Source organism: Syngnathus scovelli, chromosome 7 (genome assembly GCF_024217435.2).
Source record: "Syngnathus scovelli strain Florida chromosome 7, RoL_Ssco_1.2, whole genome shotgun sequence".
In the NCBI taxonomy this organism is placed as follows: domain Eukaryota; kingdom Metazoa; phylum Chordata; class Actinopteri; order Syngnathiformes; family Syngnathidae; genus Syngnathus; species Syngnathus scovelli.
The window spans coordinates 17,573,530-17,595,436 of record NC_090853.1 but is presented as its reverse complement, the minus strand read 5'-3'; the positions used below and the strand labels follow the sequence as shown (position 1 = coordinate 17,595,436).

The window sequence follows — 21,907 nt, the reverse complement described above, 5'->3', positions numbered from 1 at the left end:
TTAAGTCTGTGGAGAGGACAAACTTCTATGATGTTTTCCATGGTTTGCTCCTCTCCACAAGCACACAGTGGGGCGGGGCTACTGCCCCATTTGTGAAAGCTGGCCAGGCAGGGGCCATGTCCAGTCCTGAAGCGATTGAGTGTGGACCACTGTCTTCTTGGGAGGTTGGTGCCAGGGACCTGTTGGTTGGGGTCTGGCACCAAGTGTTTGTTTGAGACCTCCTTGGACTCCCATTCCATTTTCCAAGCCAGCTGGATGGTGAAGTCGGTTGGGGGGGATGTTCTTCCAAATTGGTCGTCTGGACGGGAGTCGAGCAGAGGGTGAGTTGTAGATGTCTGTATTGATTGGTAGATGGGGAGAGTCTTTGATCTTTTGAAGCATCTTATGAGTGGCTGCTTCTTGCCGAATATGTGTGTGTGGGAGGGAATGTTTGATAGGACAGGAAGCCTGGGAGTGATGTTGAGCGGACAGGCCCAGTTTATCAAACCATCCGTGTCATTCCAAATCATTGAATGCTTCGAAATCTTCGTCCTCTGTGTAAACAACAATGCTGTTGACTCCGGAAGTACATGAGGCGCTGACGTCAGACTCATCGTCTGTTACGGTTCCAATTATTCCGCAGGCATTTTATGGCTGGTGCGACTTGTACTCCGGAGCAATTTATAGTCCGGAAAATTTGGGAATTAGCAGTATGTTTACCTTGCAAAGCAATGCAAAGTGTCCATCTTCAGAATTGCGACACGACACTAACCCGAGGGACATCATGTATAATGAAACCAAAGTGAGTCATGGTTGTGCATGAATCTCCTGTTGCATTGTGGTCCAGTACACAATATATACATTTTTTTAAACCCTCCTCAATACAATACGTAGCATACCCTTTCCCACACTGTTATGTACATGTATTGTACCTTTACAGTTAATAAAAGAACAAACACATGATATTGTCACGTGTCCCGGCTTTCGACCTTCTGGCCACGTGGTGCAAGGACAACAACCTCCTGCTGAATGTCAACAAGACCAAGGAGGTTGTTGTTGACTTCCGGAAGGGTCACACCCAACACCTGCCGCTGACCATCGACGGTGCTGTGGTGGAGAGAGTGAGCAGCACCAGATTCCTGGGGGTGCACATCAGTGAGGACCTCTCCTGGTCCAACAACACCGCATCACTGGCGAAAAAAGCTCAGCGCCGACTGTACTTCCTGTGGAAACTCAGGCGAGCAAGTGCTCCTCCGGCGGTCATGACTACATTCTACTGTGGCACCATTGAGAACGTCCTCTCCAGTTGTATCGCTGTTTGGGGTGGTAGCTGCACTGAATACAACATGAAGGCCCTGCAGCGCATAGTGAACACGGCTGGTCAAATTATTGGTGCTTCACTCCCCTCCCTGAAGGACATTTACACCTCCCATCTCACCCGCAAGGCGACCACCATTGTGAGTGATGTGAGTCACCCCGCTCACTCTTTGTTTGATCTTCTGCCTTCTGGGAAGAGGTACAGGACCCTGCGCTCCCGCACCACCAGATTCTCCAACAGCTTCATACTCCAGGCTGTTAGGATCCTGAACTCTCTCCCCCCTTCTGCGTAGCGTCCTGTACTTTTGCGCTATATTCTGACTGTCTGCTGGATGCACACTTGCTCCATTTTTGCTCCTCTTATTTATTATGTTATCTTTTTATTTATTATTTATTCATCACTCTTATTTATTCATTGTTTGTGCCTTCTTGTTTTTATTTGTTGTGTTGTTTACTTGTTTGTATATTGTGTACTATGTCTTGTCACCGTGGGATAGTGTGAACGTAATTTCGATCTCTTTGTGTGTCTTGGCATGTGAAGAAATTGACAATAAAGCAGACTTTGACTTCTGCACCGGTTGGTGCTTCTTCCCTTGCACGTGGTTGGCTGCTGCCTCCTGTGCTTGAACTCAGTCACATCCGCAACGACGCACATTGCTCAGAGACCTGTGTGTAGCTGGCACTCCACCCCACCCAAAATTTAAGGGAATTACAGTAATGCCTCGTTACATCACGGCTTCAGTACATCGGAGATCTTTAACAAAGAAAAAAATGGAGGAAATATGGCACGAAAGTTGCTTGCACGCCAGCAGAAGGCAGGGAGTGCCCACACAATTGCAGTACGTACACTTGTACCTTGTTATAAAAAAGTTGTTATAATAATAAGAGTTTTAAAAACATATTTACAGTATTGTTATTGTACCTTGTAAAAAATTATTCTAATAATAAAAGAGTTCTAAACATAATAATAATAATAATTATTCAATAATTCATTCAATTTATATAGCGCTTTTCAAGGAACCAAAGACGCTTACAGGGAAACAAGGTGAGGACGTACAAGGCGGGACGAGAGCAAGACATTAGGATAAAGTCAGAAAAGGGACACCGGTTATGCGTAGGGGAGGTCGTAGGCTTGAGAGACAAGGTATGTTTTTAGACGGGACTTAAACATGGGGAGTGAGGGTGAGTCGCAGACAGATTGAGGGAGAGAGCTCCAGAGTCGGGGTGCTGTGCGGGAGAAGGCTCTTTCACCGAAAGATTTAAGTTTTGATTTTGGGACTGTCAGGCTTGAAGTAGTGGAGGATCGGAGGGGATGGGTGGGGCGACAGGGGATGAGGTCGGATAGATAAAGGGGGGCCAGGTGGTGAAGGGGTTTGAAGGTGAGGAGGAGTATCTTGAAGAGGATGCACTGTTTGATGGGGAGCCAGTGGAGAGAGTGGAGAATGGGAGTGATGTGTTTGCAGGACTGAGTGTGGGTAAGAAGGTGGGCAGCAGAATTGTGAACTAGTTGAAGTCTATGGAGGGAGTGAGCAGTGATGCCAGTGAGAAGGAAGTTGCAATAGTCAAGGCAGGAGGAGATGAATGCATGGATGAGGGACTCAGCGACAGGGAGAGAGAGGCAGTGTCGGATTTTGGCGATGCGGCAGAGGTGGAAGTAGGAGGTCTTGACAACGGCGCTAACATAAGGGTGGAAGGGTGGTGGGGTCCAGGATAACGCCGAGGTTGCGTGCCAGAGGGCAGGGAGTGATGGTCGAAGAGTCAATGGTGAGTGAGATGGGTCCAGTTTTATTGAGGGAGGATTTAGTGCCTATGAAGAGGAGCTTTGTTTTGTCACTGTTGAGTTTGAGGAAGTTGTGGGTCAGCCATGTTTTTATTGAAGAGATGCAGGTTTCAAGGTGGGTGAGGGGAGGGTTTCAGGTGGATGTGATGCGTATGTAGATCTGGGTGTCATAAGCGTAACAGTGGAAGTGCAGGTTGAGTTTGCGGATGATTTAACCAAGAGGGAAGAGGTAGCAGATGAATAGGAGGAGGGCAAGAACTGAGCCTTGGGGGACCCACTGTGTAACTGGAGAGAGGATGGATGGGTGGCCAGAGAGAGAGACGAGTGCCAGTCGAGTGCAGTGCCCTCAACACCTAGTTGGCGCAGCCTTTGAAGAAGGATGGAGTCGTTCACAGTGTCAAAGGCTGTGCTGAGGTCGAGTAGTAGCAGGATGTTGAGGGCACCGGAGTCTGCGGAAGTGAGATCGTTGGTGACTTTAACAAGAGCGGTTTCGGTGCTGTGAAGTGTACACTTGTACCTTGTTATAAAAAAAATATTATTATAACAACTTTTTGAACTCTTATTATTATAACAAGAGTTAAAAAGATTTGAACTCTTATTATTATAACGAGTTCAAAAATATATTTACAGTATATCTACTTTAGCTACATCTACATATGTATGTTACACACACACAAACACACACTCACACACGCACGCACACACATCATATTTATATTTATATTACTTATACATTATTTTCCATATGTCATTTATACTATTAATATAGTATTTACATGTTTGAAACTAGTATTATTTAATGTTCTAATGATAACATATGCACTTATATGGTTTAATACAGTGGTCCCCAACCTTTTTTTTGGGGCCACCGGTTACGTGTCAGAAATATTTTCGCAGAGCAGCCTTTATATAAATAAATAATATATTTATATACGTACATAAATGGGCGGCTCGGTGGCGCACTGGGTAGCACGTCCGCCTCACAGTTAGGAGGGTGCGGGTTCGATTCCACCTCTGGCCCTCCCTGTGCGGAGTTTGCATGTTCTCCCCGAGCCAGCGTGGGTTTTCTCCGGGCACTCCGGTTTCCTCCCACATCCCAAAAACATGCTTGGTAGGCCGATTGGTCACTCCAAATTGTCCCTAGGTGTGAGTGCGAGTGCGAATGGTTGTTTGTCTATGTGTGCCCTGCGATTGGCTGGCAACCGGTTCAGGGTGTCCCCCGCCTACTGCCCGATGACGGCTGGGATAGGCTCCAGCACGCCCGCGACCCCCGTGGGGACTAAGCGGTTCAGAAAATGGATGGATGGATGGACGTACATAAATAATACATTTATAATAAATATATAAATATGATGAAATAAAATTATACGACTGGCATAAAAACAAGTATGCTTGGTCTCCATGTGCCAAAGCAGTTTTTAAGGCTTCATTGCCTCGTTAGCTAGCCTGTCGCCACATATTATGCAGAGTGGGCTTGGCGCGTCAGAATCACCTGTGGCGATAAATCCATATTTTAAGTAGGACTCCAGCTTTCCTTTTCTTAGAAGTCGTAGCCTATTCTTCTTCCGTCTCCTCATTGGGTTTTTTTCCCTTTCCGAAGAAGCTTTCCAAACTCTCTGTCTTGCTCATTTTTGCTTGCTTCGCAGGCTCAACTGAGGTGACATGTCAGTGACCAAGACGAGCGTCTTGACCTGAACCGACGGATGTAATTGGGAGAGAATCACCCGATTTTTTTATATATTTTTCAAAATAAATTCTTACTCATGTTTGTTAGCTTTGCGGGCTCGACTGGAGAAACATGTCACGTGACCGGGACGAGCGTCTTGACCTAAATTAATTGATCGTCGATAATTTTTATTTTTTTTTTCTGTGCGGCTTGGCGGCCCGGTACCAAGTGACCCACGGACCGGTACCGGTCCGCGGCCCGGTGGTTGGGGACCACTGGTTTAATATACATTTTGTCAGGAATGAGTTGAGCCAGGGCGACCAAATGCAGCTTGAACCAGGATTTATTGCAGGGAAAAGGAGTTGGAAGGGAGGCAGGTGGGGAACCGACGACACAGATGGGAGGAAGACTCACGGCCAGCAAAACAGACAGACTGACCGACATGAAGTCCCCTTGGACAAGGTTAAAATTCTGACCGTGAGCCTTCAGACAGACCGAGGGAAAACCAGATGACAAGAACAGGAACACTGGGCACGAACAGGAACGGACACAACAGTAGACACCGACAGGGAGAAACACACGGGCAGGGCTTAAATACACAGGGTAACAAGAGGAAGCAGGTGACAGACATTACGGTAACGAAAGGGGTGTGGCCGAGCGAAGTGCAGGCCGAGCGTGCTGTGGCACGGGCGTGACACATTTATTGATACACCAAAAATTATGTATGTTAAAAATGAGAGGGAGACACTACTTCGCGGATTGTCACCTATCGCGGGTAGTCTTGGAACCAACTATCCCCGATAAACGAGGGATTACTGTAGTCTGTTTCGTTTGTGCTGCGTTTGTGCTGGTTTGTGCCATAAAAACCTTTGTTTATGCTGCTACAGTAGTTATGAGAGATTATTTTTTTAGGTCATTTAGAGTTCACCCAGCCCACCATCTACTCCAAATGAACCCAAAATGTTTTCGTTTGTGCTGCAAAAACTTTTGTTTGTGCTGCTACAGTTTTATAGGTGTTACACATTTAATTTTTGGTAATGACATCACCCAGCCCCCCATCTACTGAGAAATGGACCCAAAATGGTACAGTTCGTTTGTGCTTCGTTTGCACTGGTTTGTGCTGTAAAAGCTCTTCATCTGCTGTTGCCACAGTAAAAAGCACTCCTGGTGCTTTTTAGGGATCTATAATATCCAGCCTGTCCAGCTAGCACACTTATCATCTAATTACATGTACTTTTTACCAAAGTCAGATGTGAATTAACTTGGATAAAATGGTAAATGTGCTGGACTTGTATGGCACTTTTCTACCTTTGTTAGCTTCCCACTGCTTCCTCATTCACATACTGATGACATACCATCAGGAACAGCTGGCAGTTCAGTGCAATGCTCAAGGACACTTCAACATAGTCAATACCTGGGGATCGAACCCCCAACTCTGGGTTGGGAGATGACTACTACCACTGAGCTATGTTGACTGATTTAAACCACCTTCCATTATAAATCCTTGGTCTGCTGCCAAGACACAACAGCCACAATATCTGAATGCATGTATAAGTTTATGGAGATCAGTCAAGTGATGTACAGAGATTGCTTGGCGTCATGTAGGACACAGCCATTTCGTTTTGAAAGAAGGGGGGGGGGATTTGGAGAATGAGTATTCTAATCCAAACACTAGTCAAGTCAAGTTTATTTATATAGCCCTAAATCACAGACAAGACTCAAAGGGCTCACATGTACAAAAATTGCCAATTATTCCCAACATCCCCTGATCTTAATTTCCCAGAAGGGCAAGGAAAACCCCCCAAAAAACCTACTGGGGAAAATGAGAAACCTTGAGAAGAGACCACAGATGGGAGGATCCCCCTTCCAGGATTTTTTTTTTTATTTAGCAAATGCAAAGTCCCTAAGCCAATCAGTTGCCTCCTTGTCTTCTGTATGGAGGGTGACTAACCCTCCTTTAAGTCTGTGGAGAGGACAAACTTCTATGATGTTTTCCATGGTTTGCTCCTCTCCACAAGCACACAGTGGGGCGGGGCTACTGCCCCATTTGTGAAAGCTGGCCAGGCAGGGGCCATGTCCAGTCCTGAAGCGATTGAGTGTGGACCACTGTCTTCTTGGGAGGTTGGTGCCAGGGACCTGTTGGTTGGGGTCTGGCACCAAGTGTTTGTTTGAGACCTCCTTGGACTCCCATTCCATTTTCCAAGCCAGCTGGATGGTGAAGTCGGTTGGGGGGGATGTTCTTCCAAATTGGTCGTCTGGACGGGAGTCGAGCAGAGGGTGAGTTGTAGATGTCTGTATTGATTGGTAGATGGGGAGAGTCTTTGATCTTTTGAAGCATCTTATGAGTGGCTGCTTCTTGCCGAATATGTGTGTGTGGGAGGGAATGTTTGATAGGACAGGAAGCCTGGGAGTGATGTTGAGCGGACAGGCCCAGTTTATCAAACCATCCGTGTCATTCCAAATCATTGAATGCTTCGAAATCTTCGTCCTCTGTGTAAACAACAATGCTGTTGACTCCGGAAGTACATGAGGCGCTGACGTCAGACTCATCGTCTGTTACGGTTCCAATTATTCCGCAGGCATTTTATGGCTGGTGCGACTTGTACTCCGGAGCAATTTATAGTCCGGAAAATTTGGGAATTAGCAGTATGTTTACCTTGCAAAGCAATGCAAAGTGTCCATCTTCAGAATTGCGACACGACACTAACCCGAGGGACATCATGTATAATGAAACCAAAGTGAGTCATGGTTGTGCATGAATCTCCTGTTGCATTGTGGTCCAGTACACAATATATACATTTTTTTAAACCCTCCTCAATACAATACGTAGCATACCCTTTCCCACACTGTTATGTACATGTATTGTACCTTTACAGTTAATAAAAGAACAAACACATGATATTGTCACGTGTCCCGGCTTTCGACCTTCTGGCCACGTGGTGCAAGGACAACAACCTCCTGCTGAATGTCAACAAGACCAAGGAGGTTGTTGTTGACTTCCGGAAGGGTCACACCCAACACCTGCCGCTGACCATCGACGGTGCTGTGGTGGAGAGAGTGAGCAGCACCAGATTCCTGGGGGTGCACATCAGTGAGGACCTCTCCTGGTCCAACAACACCGCATCACTGGCGAAAAAAGCTCAGCGCCGACTGTACTTCCTGTGGAAACTCAGGCGAGCAAGTGCTCCTCCGGCGGTCATGACTACATTCTACTGTGGCACCATTGAGAACGTCCTCTCCAGTTGTATCGCTGTTTGGGGTGGTAGCTGCACTGAATACAACATGAAGGCCCTGCAGCGCATAGTGAACACGGCTGGTCAAATTATTGGTGCTTCACTCCCCTCCCTGAAGGACATTTACACCTCCCATCTCACCCGCAAGGCGACCACCATTGTGAGTGATGTGAGTCACCCCGCTCACTCTTTGTTTGATCTTCTGCCCTCTGGGAAGAGGTACAGGACCCTGCGCTCCCGCACCACCAGATTCTCCAACAGCTTCATACTCCAGGCTGTTAGGATCCTGAACTCTCTCCCCCCTTCTGCGTAGCGTCCTGTACTTTTGCGCTATATTCTGACTGTCTGCTGGATGCACACTTGCTCCATTTTTGCTCCTCTTATTTATTATGTTATCTTTTTATTTATTATTTATTCATCACTCTTATTTATTCATTGTTTGTGCCTTCTTGTTTTTATTTGTTGTGTTGTTTACTTGTTTGTATATTGTGTACTATGTCTTGTCACCGTGGGATAGTGTGAACGTAATTTCGATCTCTTTGTGTGTCTTGGCATGTGAAGAAATTGACAATAAAGCAGACTTTGACTTCTGCACCGGTTGGTGCTTCTTCCCTTGCACGTGGTTGGCTGCTGCCTCCTGTGCTTGAACTCAGTCACATCCGCAACGACGCACATTGCTCAGAGACCTGTGTGTAGCTGGCACTCCACCCCACCCAAAATTTAAGGGAATTACAGTAATGCCTCGTTACATCACGGCTTCAGTACATCGGAGATCTTTAACAAAGAAAAAAATGGAGGAAATATGGCACGAAAGTTGCTTGCACGCCAGCAGAAGGCAGGGAGTGCCCACACAATTGCAGTACGTACACTTGTACCTTGTTATAAAAAAGTTGTTATAATAATAAGAGTTTTAAAAACATATTTACAGTATTGTTATTGTACCTTGTAAAAAATTATTCTAATAATAAAAGAGTTCTAAACATAATAATAATAATAATTATTCAATAATTCATTCAATTTATATAGCGCTTTTCAAGGAACCAAAGACGCTTACAGGGAAACAAGGTGAGGACGTACAAGGCGGGACGAGAGCAAGACATTAGGATAAAGTCAGAAAAGGGACACCGGTTATGCGTAGGGGAGGTCGTAGGCTTGAGAGACAAGGTATGTTTTTAGACGGGACTTAAACATGGGGAGTGAGGGTGAGTCGCAGACAGATTGAGGGAGAGAGCTCCAGAGTCGGGGTGCTGTGCGGGAGAAGGCTCTTTCACCGAAAGATTTAAGTTTTGATTTTGGGACTGTCAGGCTTGAAGTAGTGGAGGATCGGAGGGGATGGGTGGGGCGACAGGGGATGAGGTCGGATAGATAAAGGGGGGCCAGGTGGTGAAGGGGTTTGAAGGTGAGGAGGAGTATCTTGAAGAGGATGCACTGTTTGATGGGGAGCCAGTGGAGAGAGTGGAGAATGGGAGTGATGTGTTTGCAGGACTGAGTGTGGGTAAGAAGGTGGGCAGCAGAATTGTGAACTAGTTGAAGTCTATGGAGGGAGTGAGCAGTGATGACAGTGAGAAGGAAGTTGCAATAGTCAAGGCAGGAGGAGATGAATGCATGGATGAGGGACTCAGCGACAGGGAGAGAGAGGCAGTGTCGGATTTTGGCGATGCGGCAGAGGTGGAAGTAGGAGGTCTTGACAACGGCGCTAACATAAGGGTGGAAGGGTGGTGGGGTCCAGGATAACGCCGAGGTTGCGTGCCAGAGGGCAGGGAGTGATGGTCGAAGAGTCAATGGTGAGTGAGATGGGTCCAGTTTTATTGAGGGAGGATTTAGTGCCTATGAAGAGGAGCTTTGTTTTGTCACTGTTGAGTTTGAGGAAGTTGTGGGTCAGCCATGTTTTTATTGAAGAGATGCAGGTTTCAAGGTGGGTGAGGGGAGGGTTTCAGGTGGATGTGATGCGTATGTAGATCTGGGTGTCATAAGCGTAACAGTGGAAGTGCAGGTTGAGTTTGCGGATGATTTAACCAAGAGGGAAGAGGTAGCAGATGAATAGGAGGAGGGCAAGAACTGAGCCTTGGGGGACCCACTGTGTAACTGGAGAGAGGATGGATGGGTGGCCAGAGAGAGAGACGAGTGCCAGTCGAGTGCAGTGCCCTCAATACCTAGTTGGCGCAGCCTTTGAAGAAGGATGGAGTCGTTCACAGTGTCAAAGGCTGTGCTGAGGTCGAGTAGTAGCAGGATGTTGAGGGCACCGGAGTCTGCGGAAGTGAGATCGTTGGTGACTTTAACAAGAGCGGTTTCGGTGCTGTGAAGTGTACACTTGTACCTTGTTATAAAAAAAATATTATTATAACAACTTTTTGAACTCTTATTATTATAACAAGAGTTAAAAAGATTTGAACTCTTATTATTATAACGAGTTCAAAAATATATTTACAGTATATCTACTTTAGCTACATCTACATATGTATGTTACACACACACAAACACACACTCACACACGCACGCACACACATCATATTTATATTTATATTACTTATACATTATTTTCCATATGTCATTTATACTATTAATATAGTATTTACATGTTTGAAACTAGTATTATTTAATGTTCTAATGATAACATATGCACTTATATGGTTTAATACAGTGGTCCCCAACCTTTTTTTTGGGGCCACCGGTTACGTGTCAGAAATATTTTCGCAGAGCAGCCTTTATATAAATAAATAATATATTTATATACGTACATAAATGGGCGGCTCGGTGGCGCACTGGGTAGCACGTCCGCCTCACAGTTAGGAGGGTGCGGGTTCGATTCCACCTCTGGCCCTCCCTGTGCGGAGTTTGCATGTTCTCCCCGAGCCAGCGTGGGTTTTCTCCGGGCACTCCGGTTTCCTCCCACATCCCAAAAACATGCTTGGTAGGCCGATTGGTCACTCCAAATTGTCCCTAGGTGTGAGTGCGAGTGCGAATGGTTGTTTGTCTATGTGTGCCCTGCGATTGGCTGGCAACCGGTTCAGGGTGTCCCCCGCCTACTGCCCGATGACGGCTGGGATAGGCTCCAGCACGCCCGCGACCCCCGTGGGGACTAAGCGGTTCAGAAAATGGATGGATGGATGGACGTACATAAATAATACATTTATAATAAATATATAAATATGATGAAATAAAATTATACGACTGGCATAAAAACAAGTATGCTTGGTCTCCATGTGCCAAAGCAGTTTTTAAGGCTTCATTGCCTCGTTAGCTAGCCTGTCGCCACATATTATGCAGAGTGGGCTTGGCGCGTCAGAATCACCTGTGGCGATAAATCCATATTTTAAGTAGGACTCCAGCTTTCCTTTTCTTAGAAGTCGTAGCCTATTCTTCTTCCGTCTCCTCATTGGGTTTTTTTCCCTTTCCGAAGAAGCTTTCCAAACTCTCTGTCTTGCTCATTTTTGCTTGCTTCGCAGGCTCAACTGAGGTGACATGTCAGTGACCAAGACGAGCGTCTTGACCTGAACCGACGGATGTAATTGGGAGAGAATCACCCGATTTTTTTATATATTTTTCAAAATAAATTCTTACTCATGTTTGTTAGCTTTGCGGGCTCGACTGGAGAAACATGTCACGTGACCGGGACGAGCGTCTTGACCTAAATTAATTGATCGTCGATAATTTTTATTTTTTTTTTCTGTGCGGCTTGGCGGCCCGGTACCAAGTGACCCACGGACCGGTACCGGTCCGCGGCCCGGTGGTTGGGGACCACTGGTTTAATATACATTTTGTCAGGAATGAGTTGAGCCAGGGCGACCAAATGCAGCTTGAACCAGGATTTATTGCAGGGAAAAGGAGTTGGAAGGGAGGCAGGTGGGGAACCGACGACACAGATGGGAGGAAGACTCACGGCCAGCAAAACAGACAGACTGACCGACATGAAGTCCCCTTGGACAAGGTTAAAATTCTGACCGTGAGCCTTCAGACAGACCGAGGGAAAACCAGATGACAAGAACAGGAACACTGGGCACGAACAGGAACGGACACAACAGTAGACACCGACAGGGAGAAACACACGGGCAGGGCTTAAATACACAGGGTAACAAGAGGAAGCAGGTGACAGACATTACGGTAACGAAAGGGGTGTGGCCGAGCGAAGTGCAGGCCGAGCGTGCTGTGGCACGGGCGTGACACATTTATTGATACACCAAAAATTATGTATGTTAAAAATGAGAGGGAGACACTACTTCGCGGATTGTCACCTATCGCGGGTAGTCTTGGAACCAACTATCCCCGATAAACGAGGGATTACTGTAGTCTGTTTCGTTTGTGCTGCGTTTGTGCTGGTTTGTGCCATAAAAACCTTTGTTTATGCTGCTACAGTAGTTATGAGAGATTATTTTTTTAGGTCATTTAGAGTTCACCCAGCCCACCATCTACTCCAAATGAACCCAAAATGTTTTCGTTTGTGCTGCAAAAACTTTTGTTTGTGCTGCTACAGTTTTATAGGTGTTACACATTTAATTTTTGGTAATGACATCACCCAGCCCCCCATCTACTGAGAAATGGACCCAAAATGGTACAGTTCGTTTGTGCTTCGTTTGCACTGGTTTGTGCTGTAAAAGCTCTTCATCTGCTGTTGCCACAGTAAAAAGCACTCCTGGTGCTTTTTAGGGATCTATAATATCCAGCCTGTCCAGCTAGCACACTTATCATCTAATTACATGTACTTTTTACCAAAGTCAGATGTGAATTAACTTGGATAAAATGGTAAATGTGCTGGACTTGTATGGCACTTTTCTACCTTTGTTAGCTTCCCACTGCTTCCTCATTCACATACTGATGACATACCATCAGGAACAGCTGGCAGTTCAGTGCAATGCTCAAGGACACTTCAACATAGTCAATACCTGGGGATCGAACCCCCAACTCTGGGTTGGGAGATGACTACTACCACTGAGCTATGTTGACTGATTTAAACCACCTTCCATTATAAATCCTTGGTCTGCTGCCAAGACACAACAGCCACAATATCTGAATGCATGTATAAGTTTATGGAGATCAGTCAAGTGATGTACAGAGATTGCTTGGCGTCATGTAGGACACAGCCATTTCGTTTTGAAAGAAGGGGGGGGGGGATTTGGAGAATGAGTATTCTAATCCAAACACTAGTCAAGTCAAGTTTATTTATATAGCCCTAAATCACAGACAAGACTCAAAGGGCTCACATGTACAAAAATTGCCAATTATTCCCAACATCCCCTGATCTTAATTTCCCAGAAGGGCAAGGAAAACCCCCCAAAAAACCTACTGGGGAAAATGAGAAACCTTGAGAAGAGACCACAGATGGGAGGATCCCCCTTCCAGGATTTTTTTTTTTATTTAGCAAATGCAAAGTCCCTAAGCCAATCAGTTGCCTCCTTGTCTTCTGTATGGAGGGTGACTAACCCTCCTTTAAGTCTGTGGAGAGGACAAACTTCTATGATGTTTTCCATGGTTTGCTCCTCTCCACAAGCACACAGTGGGGCGGGGCTACTGCCCCATTTGTGAAAGCTGGCCAGGCAGGGGCCATGTCCAGTCCTGAAGCGATTGAGTGTGGACCACTGTCTTCTTGGGAGGTTGGTGCCAGGGACCTGTTGGTTGGGGTCTGGCACCAAGTGTTTGTTTGAGACCTCCTTGGACTCCCATTCCATTTTCCAAGCCAGCTGGATGGTGAAGTCGGTTGGGGGGGATGTTCTTCCAAATTGGTCGTCTGGACGGGAGTCGAGCAGAGGGTGAGTTGTAGATGTCTGTATTGATTGGTAGATGGGGAGAGTCTTTGATCTTTTGAAGCATCTTATGAGTGGCTGCTTCTTGCCGAATATGTGTGTGTGGGAGGGAATGTTTGATAGGACAGGAAGCCTGGGAGTGATGTTGAGCGGACAGGCCCAGTTATGGTCCTCATGGTTGTGTTGAGCTGGGTGTCCACATGGTGTGTATGGGGGAACCTTGACCAGACAGGGGCACAATATTCAGCTGTAGAGTATCCAAGGGCCAGTGCTGAGGTGCGTAGTGTGTAGGCTGCTGCCCCCCATTTTGTACCAGTGAGTTTGCAGAGCAGGTTGTTCCTTGATTTAACTTTGGCTGCCGTCCCTTTTAAAGTTAAAGTCCCAATGATCATCGTCACACACACATCTGGGTGTGGTGAAATTTGTCCTCTGCATTTAACCCATCCCCATGTGATTTTGATCCATCCCCTGGGGGAGAGGGGAGCAGTGAGCAGCAGCGGTGCCGCGCTCGGGAATCATTTGGTGATCTAACCCCCAAATTCCAACCCTTAATGCTGAGTGCCAAGCAGGGAGGCAATGGGTCCCATTTTTATAGTCGTTGGTATGACCCGGCCGGGGTTTGAACCCACAACCTTCCAGTCTCAGGGCGGACACTCTACTACTAGGACACTGAGCTGGTTTTAGGTGTTCCTTGAAAGATAGGGTCCGGTCAAGGGTCACTCCAAGGTAGGTTGGGTTGGAGGCATGCTTCAGCTTGAGTTCTCTGGCGGCTTTTGCATTATGGAGATGTAATACGCTGGATACAGTTTTTGCTGGGCTTGGCTTTAGGTGCCAGGTTTTGCAGAACTGGTCCAGCTTGGCAAGATCTTAAGTGAGCACCCGTTCCAGTTGATCGAAGTCTGGTGCTTGAAATGCCAGACAGATGTCATCTGCATAGATGAATTTCCGGAATTTGGTGGTGGGTAGGTCATTTGTGTAGAGGTTGAACAACGTTGGAGCTAGAAATGAGCCTTGTGGCAGCCTGTTCGTCTGCCTTCTCCATGCACTCGTGTTCTGACCGAGATGAACTCTGAACCTTCAGCAGAGTTTGTATTATTGCCGTTGCCCAGGCAGGGAGCGCTTTTGTGAGTTTGAGTAGGAGGCCTTTGTGCCAGACAGTATCACAGGCGGCTGTGAGATCGAGGAATACAGTCCCTGTCTTCAGTCCGCTCTCGAAACCATTTTCGATGAAGGTGGATAGGGCCAGTACTTGTTCTCCTGTGCTGCCGTCCTTGCGGAAACCTGCCTGATCCACACAAAGAAGTTCCTCTACTCCTAGCGAAATACGTTGTAGAATTAGTTGTTCCAAGATTTTGAAAGGAACGCTGATTAGGGAGATTGGGCGGTAGCTGGCTGGCAGTGTGTGGTCTTTGCCAGGTTTTGGTATGGCAATGACTTTTGCGGTCCACCATTTCTTTGGGATCGAGTTTGTACAATCCTAGTGTAGAATTGTCAGCCAGGTTTGGGCTCGGGGGCCAAGGTGTTTCATGAACTCTGGAGAGATGTTGTCATATCCTGCTACCTTTCCACATTTCAGGCGCTGCAGGACTTTCTCCAGTTCAGCAACCTCAAAAGTCTCAGGAATTCTATCCTCTCTGAGCACTTATTGGTGTTTCTTTAGCTCAGTTGAAACTGCTTTGCTGGTGGGTTTGTCTTGAGTTGCTTTTGCAATAGCCAGTAGGTGGACTGCAACTTGATTGGGTGTGACAGATGCTCGGTTTTGGCTGGGGGACTTTTGTGCAGCTCCTAGACGGCGGATGAGGCGCCAGCATTTCCTCCTAGAGTGTGCAAAGTTCAGGTCAGCTACTGTCTCCTCCCATTTCCTTCGCCGAGCTGTAGTTAGCGATTCAATGAGATGGTCTGCTATCTCAGGGTCTCCTGATGTTTTGTAGGCTTGTAGGAGTGCAGCACTTTCTTCGTCCAGGCATGGGACGTACAGGGGTTGGTAGCCTAATAGGATGGCTGAGTGGGCAGCTTTGTAGATAGCGCTGCAGAAGCGGTTGTAGGCTTCATCTACAGTGATGGTGTGGAGTGGGATGGTGACAACACTCCTATCCAGAGATTCACTGTATTTCTTCCAGTACGCTTTGTGGAAGTTCCAACACATCTTCCTTGGGCTGTTTATGACTGGGACGTGTACGAGCAAGGGCCGGTGTTGACTGTGTGGAAAGTCGTCAAGGATGAGGATCTGAGCAGGAAAGGGCGTTCCATTCAAAGAGCTGACCCAACACAGGTCAGGAGAGTAGTCTTTCTTCCACCTGGCGGAGTGGAAGGTTACTTTTTGTTTGGGATCGTGTATCAGAACAAGGTCATTTCTGGATGCCCAGTCTGAAAGTGCCTCTCCATCGCTATCCGCTGCTGGGTATCCCCAGTCAGGGTGGTGGCTGTTGAAATCTCACACGTAGATGGCAGGGTGGGGTAGTGTAGGTAGGACCTGCAGATCCCAGTTGGCACTAGGGGGCTTGTACACATTGACAATATTGAAACCACCCACAGAGAAATGTGTTGTTGTGAAGTGGTTTGCTTCAATTATGTCAGAGTGCACATAGTTTGGCATGTGGGGTGTAGCACAGGAGGTCAAAGCCTTTGATGGTGAAGCGGCCTGCTTCCTCTGTGCCAATGTGAGCGTCTTGGAGGCAGATAACGTCAATCAAGTGTTGGAAGGCGAGGACTTCAATAAGGCTTCGCTTGGCCGCAGAAAGGCCTTCGACATTTAGTTGTAGTATTCGAAGGGCAGGTCCCACCGCGAGGTGCTCTTGAGGCTGTTTGCTGTCGGCTTTGGAACTGTGACTAGGACTCTTTGACTTGGCTCTCAGGCGTCGTCTCTTGGAATTTAGTCTGCTGGTGGGATAATTTGTTTCCCTGGGCAAGGCCGGGTACTGACAGGGGGGCGCGACGAGGACGCTGATCCATTGCCCCCCCCCCCCCCCCCGCCCCCCCCCTTCCAGGATGACCAGGCTGCAATGGATGCAGAGAGGGCACATAGAATACATAATGTAAAACAAGCCAAAGAAAAAGTGGATGTCCCTATTCAAAGCGAAGCGTTGCAGGAAGGTGCCCTCAATTGTCCTGGCAGTGTCTTCGAGGGTGGTAGGATGGATGATTTTTTAGGTACCAGGAGTGACTGTACTCATTTCCCCCGGGGCCGCCCGCTGGGGGCCGGTGTCCAGGGATGGTGCCTGGACCCCGGACTCGCCTCTTACGCGCGCCCACTGTCATTCTCCGGAGACTAAGTTCCACTAAGGGGAGGCTGCCGCTTCCCGCCGGCCGTCCGAGGATGCTTCCTCATCCCCGGACGAGCAGTCCGCCTCATATCCCTCATCCCGATTGGTCTACAATAAATCCAGACACCCATTTTCCATTTGAGTGTCACCTAACCCTCTTCCCAGCCACTATTCTATTCTAAATTCTAAACACAATTTTCTACACACAATTTCTACACTGGATTCACTTGGTATTACGACATTGAGATAGCTGAAACAATCACAGAATCTGCTTTTTTCCAATATAAATATATCTCTAGACTTCATTTTTCTCTGTGTTGGCAAGACCACCATCCACACACTTGTCACATCCCACCTTAAGTACTGTACCAGAGTCCTGTTTGGTCTACTCAGCAAAGCACGAGACAAAATCAAAAAAAATATCACCAAGTAGGGGGTACTTACCTGTACCAAGCCCTGGCACACATCACTCTTACACTCATTCACCCCCATTGACTGCTGGTCACGTCCAACATCTCATACAAAATCGTATTCACCTTCAAATCCGTCATTACGCTTTCCCCCCAGTACTTGAAAGACCCCTACTATTCATACGCCTCATCGCGAAACCTTAGGTTCGCATTTTTGCATTAAAGACCAGTTTCCCATAGACATAATTTGAGAACCATCATATCCACCGTGCAGCGACACCCATGAAGCCTGCTGTGCTCTGTCACTGTCTCAAGTCACACATTTCCAGGGAGTCAGTGGCACTCATGTGCACGGCTTGGTGCAACTGACCTGAGGAAGAACAAATCAGTCTATGAAGTCATTCCATTCATTGTGTTCACTCAAAGAAATTGTTAGTTTGAACAAGCTCAGTGGCCTAGACCAGCTCAGTGGCCTAGTGGTAGAGTGCCCTTCCGCACGCAGCCACACTGGTGGCGCCATTACTGTGACGTCACAAGTTGTACATCCGGATCTCAACAAACCCAAACAATATGGCAGATGATAGCGACAGCTCCGTTTCTAGCGGCAATATTAGCATCATTTTATCCGATTCAGAAACCTCTTTTGACGGAGAATATGATGAATCTAGCAGTTCACTTGGGCTGAGCTGAGCACGTTTTCTGAATTGTGCCCCTCCTGTCACTCTGGTTATGTTGGCATAGTAAAAAGTGCTCTTGGGGGCTTTAGAGTGCCGAGTTGATCTCGGCACATGAAGAAATGACCACCTGCAACGTTTGGTTTAGGTTTTATAAGCATTTTTAATTTTATTGCTTAAATCGCATTTTCTCGACGAGCTGAGCACGTTTTCTCAGATGTGCCTCTCCCGTCACTCTGGTTAGGTTGGCATAGTAAAAGGTTCTCTAGGGGGCTTTAGAGTGCCGAGTTGACCACAGCGCATGAAGAAATGACCATCTGCACCGTTTGGTTTAGGTTTAAATCACATTTTTTATTTTATTGCTTGAATCACATTTTCTCGACAAGCTGAGCACGTTTTCTGATTTGTGCCCCTCCCGTCACTCTGGTTAGGTTGGCATAGAAAAAAGTGCTCTTGGGGGCTTTAGAGTGCCGAGTTGACCACGACACATGAAAAAATGACCACCCGCAACGTTTGGTTTAGGTTTTTTGCGCTTTTTTAATTTTATTGCTTAAATCGCATTTTCTCGACGAGCTGAGCACGTTTTCTGAATTGTGCCTCTCCCGTCCGTCACTGTGGTTAGGTTGGCATAGTAAAAAGTTCTCAGGGGGCTTTAGAGTGCCGAGTTGACCACTGCGCATGGAGAAATGAACATCTGCAGCGTTTGGTTTAGGTTTTAGGCGCATTTTTAATTTTATTGCTTAAATCGCATTTTTTCGACGAGCTGAGCAGGTTTTCTGAATTGTGCCCCTCCCGTCACGCTTCGACAGATCGAAATTACGTTTCTCACTATCCCAGGATGACAAGACAGAGTTCACAATGCACATACAAGTAAACAACACAGGAAAAATAAAACAAGAAGTCAACATCAATGAACAATAAGAGTGATAGCACGCTAGCCGCTCCCGATGCACAGCAGAGTCCGGAAAGATGACAGTCAACCAGGCCACTGTGAACACGAGCACACAGCAGGCACGCACTGTCCGGTTCGTGGATCCTATCAGGCGAACGCAACCCATCTTGTCGTCCCGCGAACGAACGTATGCCAGGAGAATGGAAGGCACGGCTGGGCGAGCTGGGTTGGCCGCAAGCCTGGCCCGACGTCTCCGCGCTGGCCCCTCTTCTCTTTTTGTTTACATTCACTGAAGCTAAACGCGTACAACTTGAGACATCATGAGACGTCACTTCCGGCTGGCGGCTCGGTGCAGTCAAACTCGTCTGCGCGACAAATTTAAATTATATTTTTCAGAGCAACAGCTTCCTTTTCGTTGTTTCGATCGTCAATTTATATTTATAAGCCCATAAGCTAACTAAAACCGATTTATACATATACCGGTGTCTCTGGGCCTTTAAGGGTTGGAATCGGGGGGGGGGGGGTTAGATCACCAAATGATTCCCGAGCGCGGCACCGCTGCTGCTCACTGCTCCCCTCTCCCCCAGGGGATGGATCAAAATCACACGGGGATGGGTTAAATGCAGAGGACAAATTTCACCACACCCAGATGTGTGTGTGACGATCATTGGGACTTTAACTTTTAACTTCAAGTCGGATGGAAAGAAGAAATATTCATAAACAATAGTTACAATATTCGTGTGATTTATTTTATTTTTTGCCCTGTGTTGATCGATTGCTTTGTTTGGATAACATCTTGGAAGTCCACAACTGCAGTGATTAGGAAAACACATCAGTGTTGATCAATCAGGGTCTCAATGTCTCAGTGAATAATTGATTACCTTTTTTTAATTTACATGCACACACTGACTAATGCAAATGTTAATGTACATATGTAAAAAAATATATATATATATTTAGTGTGTCTGGTCCATTGATGATGAAAAGCAAGAGTAGATCCACACACCAATAAAAAAAATTTAACAAAAGCTTGGCACCACATTGTATTGACAAAGGCTGCCAGAATACTTGATGAGACTCTCAAGAGCCTCTTTTGGCTCTTGCATACATCTTGGATTGGACTCCATTAGGCAAATAGTGTGCTATGCAAGATATACCCCACTTAAGAAGCATTATCCTTTAATAGACCCACAGAGGTGTGTTTGAGCCAGACACCTTGGCTGGGACTTAATCAGGCTTAGAGGAACACATGCATGCATGAGTGAATACACATTCCCTACTGAACATAGTTCGTCACAATCTTTGCAAATCTCACTCACTTCAAAGACTTCCAAAGCAGAAACTTTGTATTTGAGAAAAGTGTTTGTTCAAAGTGTTGATTTTTTTTTCAACTGAAGAAAACAGTTTTATTAGATTTAATCTTAAATGCAAATTCATCACTGTTTATTGTTTCTGATTTTAGACTCTGAAGACAGGCCTCTCCATGGTTGGGAAGGTTGTGACCCAGTTAACTGGTACTCTGCCAGCAAGTACTTCAGAAGAAGAAGACTCCCCTCATAACATGAGTCGTCGTAGCCTCCATAACGCCGGTGTAGTCACAGTCATTGACACTTGTAGTGTTGGTGAGGGACAGGTCTGTTCATCATTCTTTCTTCCTTTTCTTTTTATCACTATTATTATTATTATTATTATTATTATTATTATTATTATTATTATTATTATTATTATTATTATCATTATTATTATTACAAATAAGCCTCAATTTTACACGCTTCGATTCTACGTGAGTTGTGTGTTTAATGCAATTTCGTCATGGACCCCAATTTTCATATTTTAAATGGACAATATTATAGAAATTGCAGTGTGAGAAGACAAGAACTTTTGACTACACAACAGCGTGTCGTTTATTCGTTTTTTTCCTTCCGTGTTCCTCAATAACATGGCGCTGACTCTTGTCAACTCCTTGTCCATCTCTCTTAAAGGGCAATAATATAAAGGTTGTGCATTAGCACAGTTGAACAAGCCCACCGGCAGTAGGCAGAACCTTACGACACACCAAAAACTACATGATGAATTACCGTAATTGCCGGACTATAAGCCGCACCAGCTAAAATTCAGGGATATTTCAGTTTTTTCTTACATAAGCCGCACCGGACTATAAGCCGCACGTGCACACGAGTTTTTTTACAAAGAAAGACAGTACATAGAAAGCCTTTTTAACGTTTTAATAACATACTTGAACATGTCTTTCTGAACATTGCCTGTGACGCAGCAGTAGTACCGCAGCAACGCGGAAGTGTGCATGCGAGTTATTAGCAAAGAAAGACTGGACACAGAAAGTTTTTTTAAAGCTTTAATAACATACCTTAACATTTCTTTCCAAACACTGCCTGTGACGCGGCAGTAATACCGCAGCAACACGGAAGTAACACAGCATAGTCACTGAGACGCGGCGGTAACACAGCAGCAACACAGCAGCAACACGGTAGCACAGCACTAACAGGGCTGGTTAAAAAAAACACACCAGTAAAAGTAAAAAAAGAGCCGTCTTCATCTGCCTCCTGTGCACTGAAACCATCGAAGTCTTCCTCCTTAGTGTCCGATCAGAATAGCGTTAGATATCCTTCGCCTCACACTTTCTCAGTCTCTCTTTCGTCGTCGGTTTTATGCATTTCTTCGAGTGTGAAGAGGGTCTGTTCATCCTAATCTTATTCATGCACGAAGCGCTAAATTACATTAAACTAGCGAGCGACACATATAGGTTAAAAGCGCCATCATATGCATTTCTTTTGTCCCCCATAATGACGGTTTGTGTATAAAAGCTTCCTGTCTTTGTGTGAATGCGGGTGTGTGCGTGATGCGCGAAATGTAAACACAAACTACCACGTCTTCTTCGGCGCATTATCTCTTCTTCGTCTGTCTCGCTCTTGCTTCCTGCTAGAGCGCCCCCTGGAA

General features: G+C 46.2%; 1 protein-coding gene across 37 annotated transcripts in view; it reads left to right on the top strand.

The window, feature by feature from the left end:
* Positions 1 to 21,907, top strand: part of bcas3 (BCAS3 microtubule associated cell migration factor) — a 287,913-nt gene that overhangs the window by 126,161 nt on the left and 139,845 nt on the right. For all 37 annotated transcript variants that reach the window (XR_007482725.2, XR_011087061.1, XM_049725724.2 and 34 more), the window contains one exon: positions 20,415 to 20,585. Coding sequence is in view for 35 of the 37 variants with exons in the window: in XM_049725724.2 (XP_049581681.1) it covers positions 20,415 to 20,585 (171 nt within the window). In the remaining 2 variants the exon portion in view is untranslated. The remainder of the gene's footprint in view (positions 1 to 20,414; positions 20,586 to 21,907) is intronic.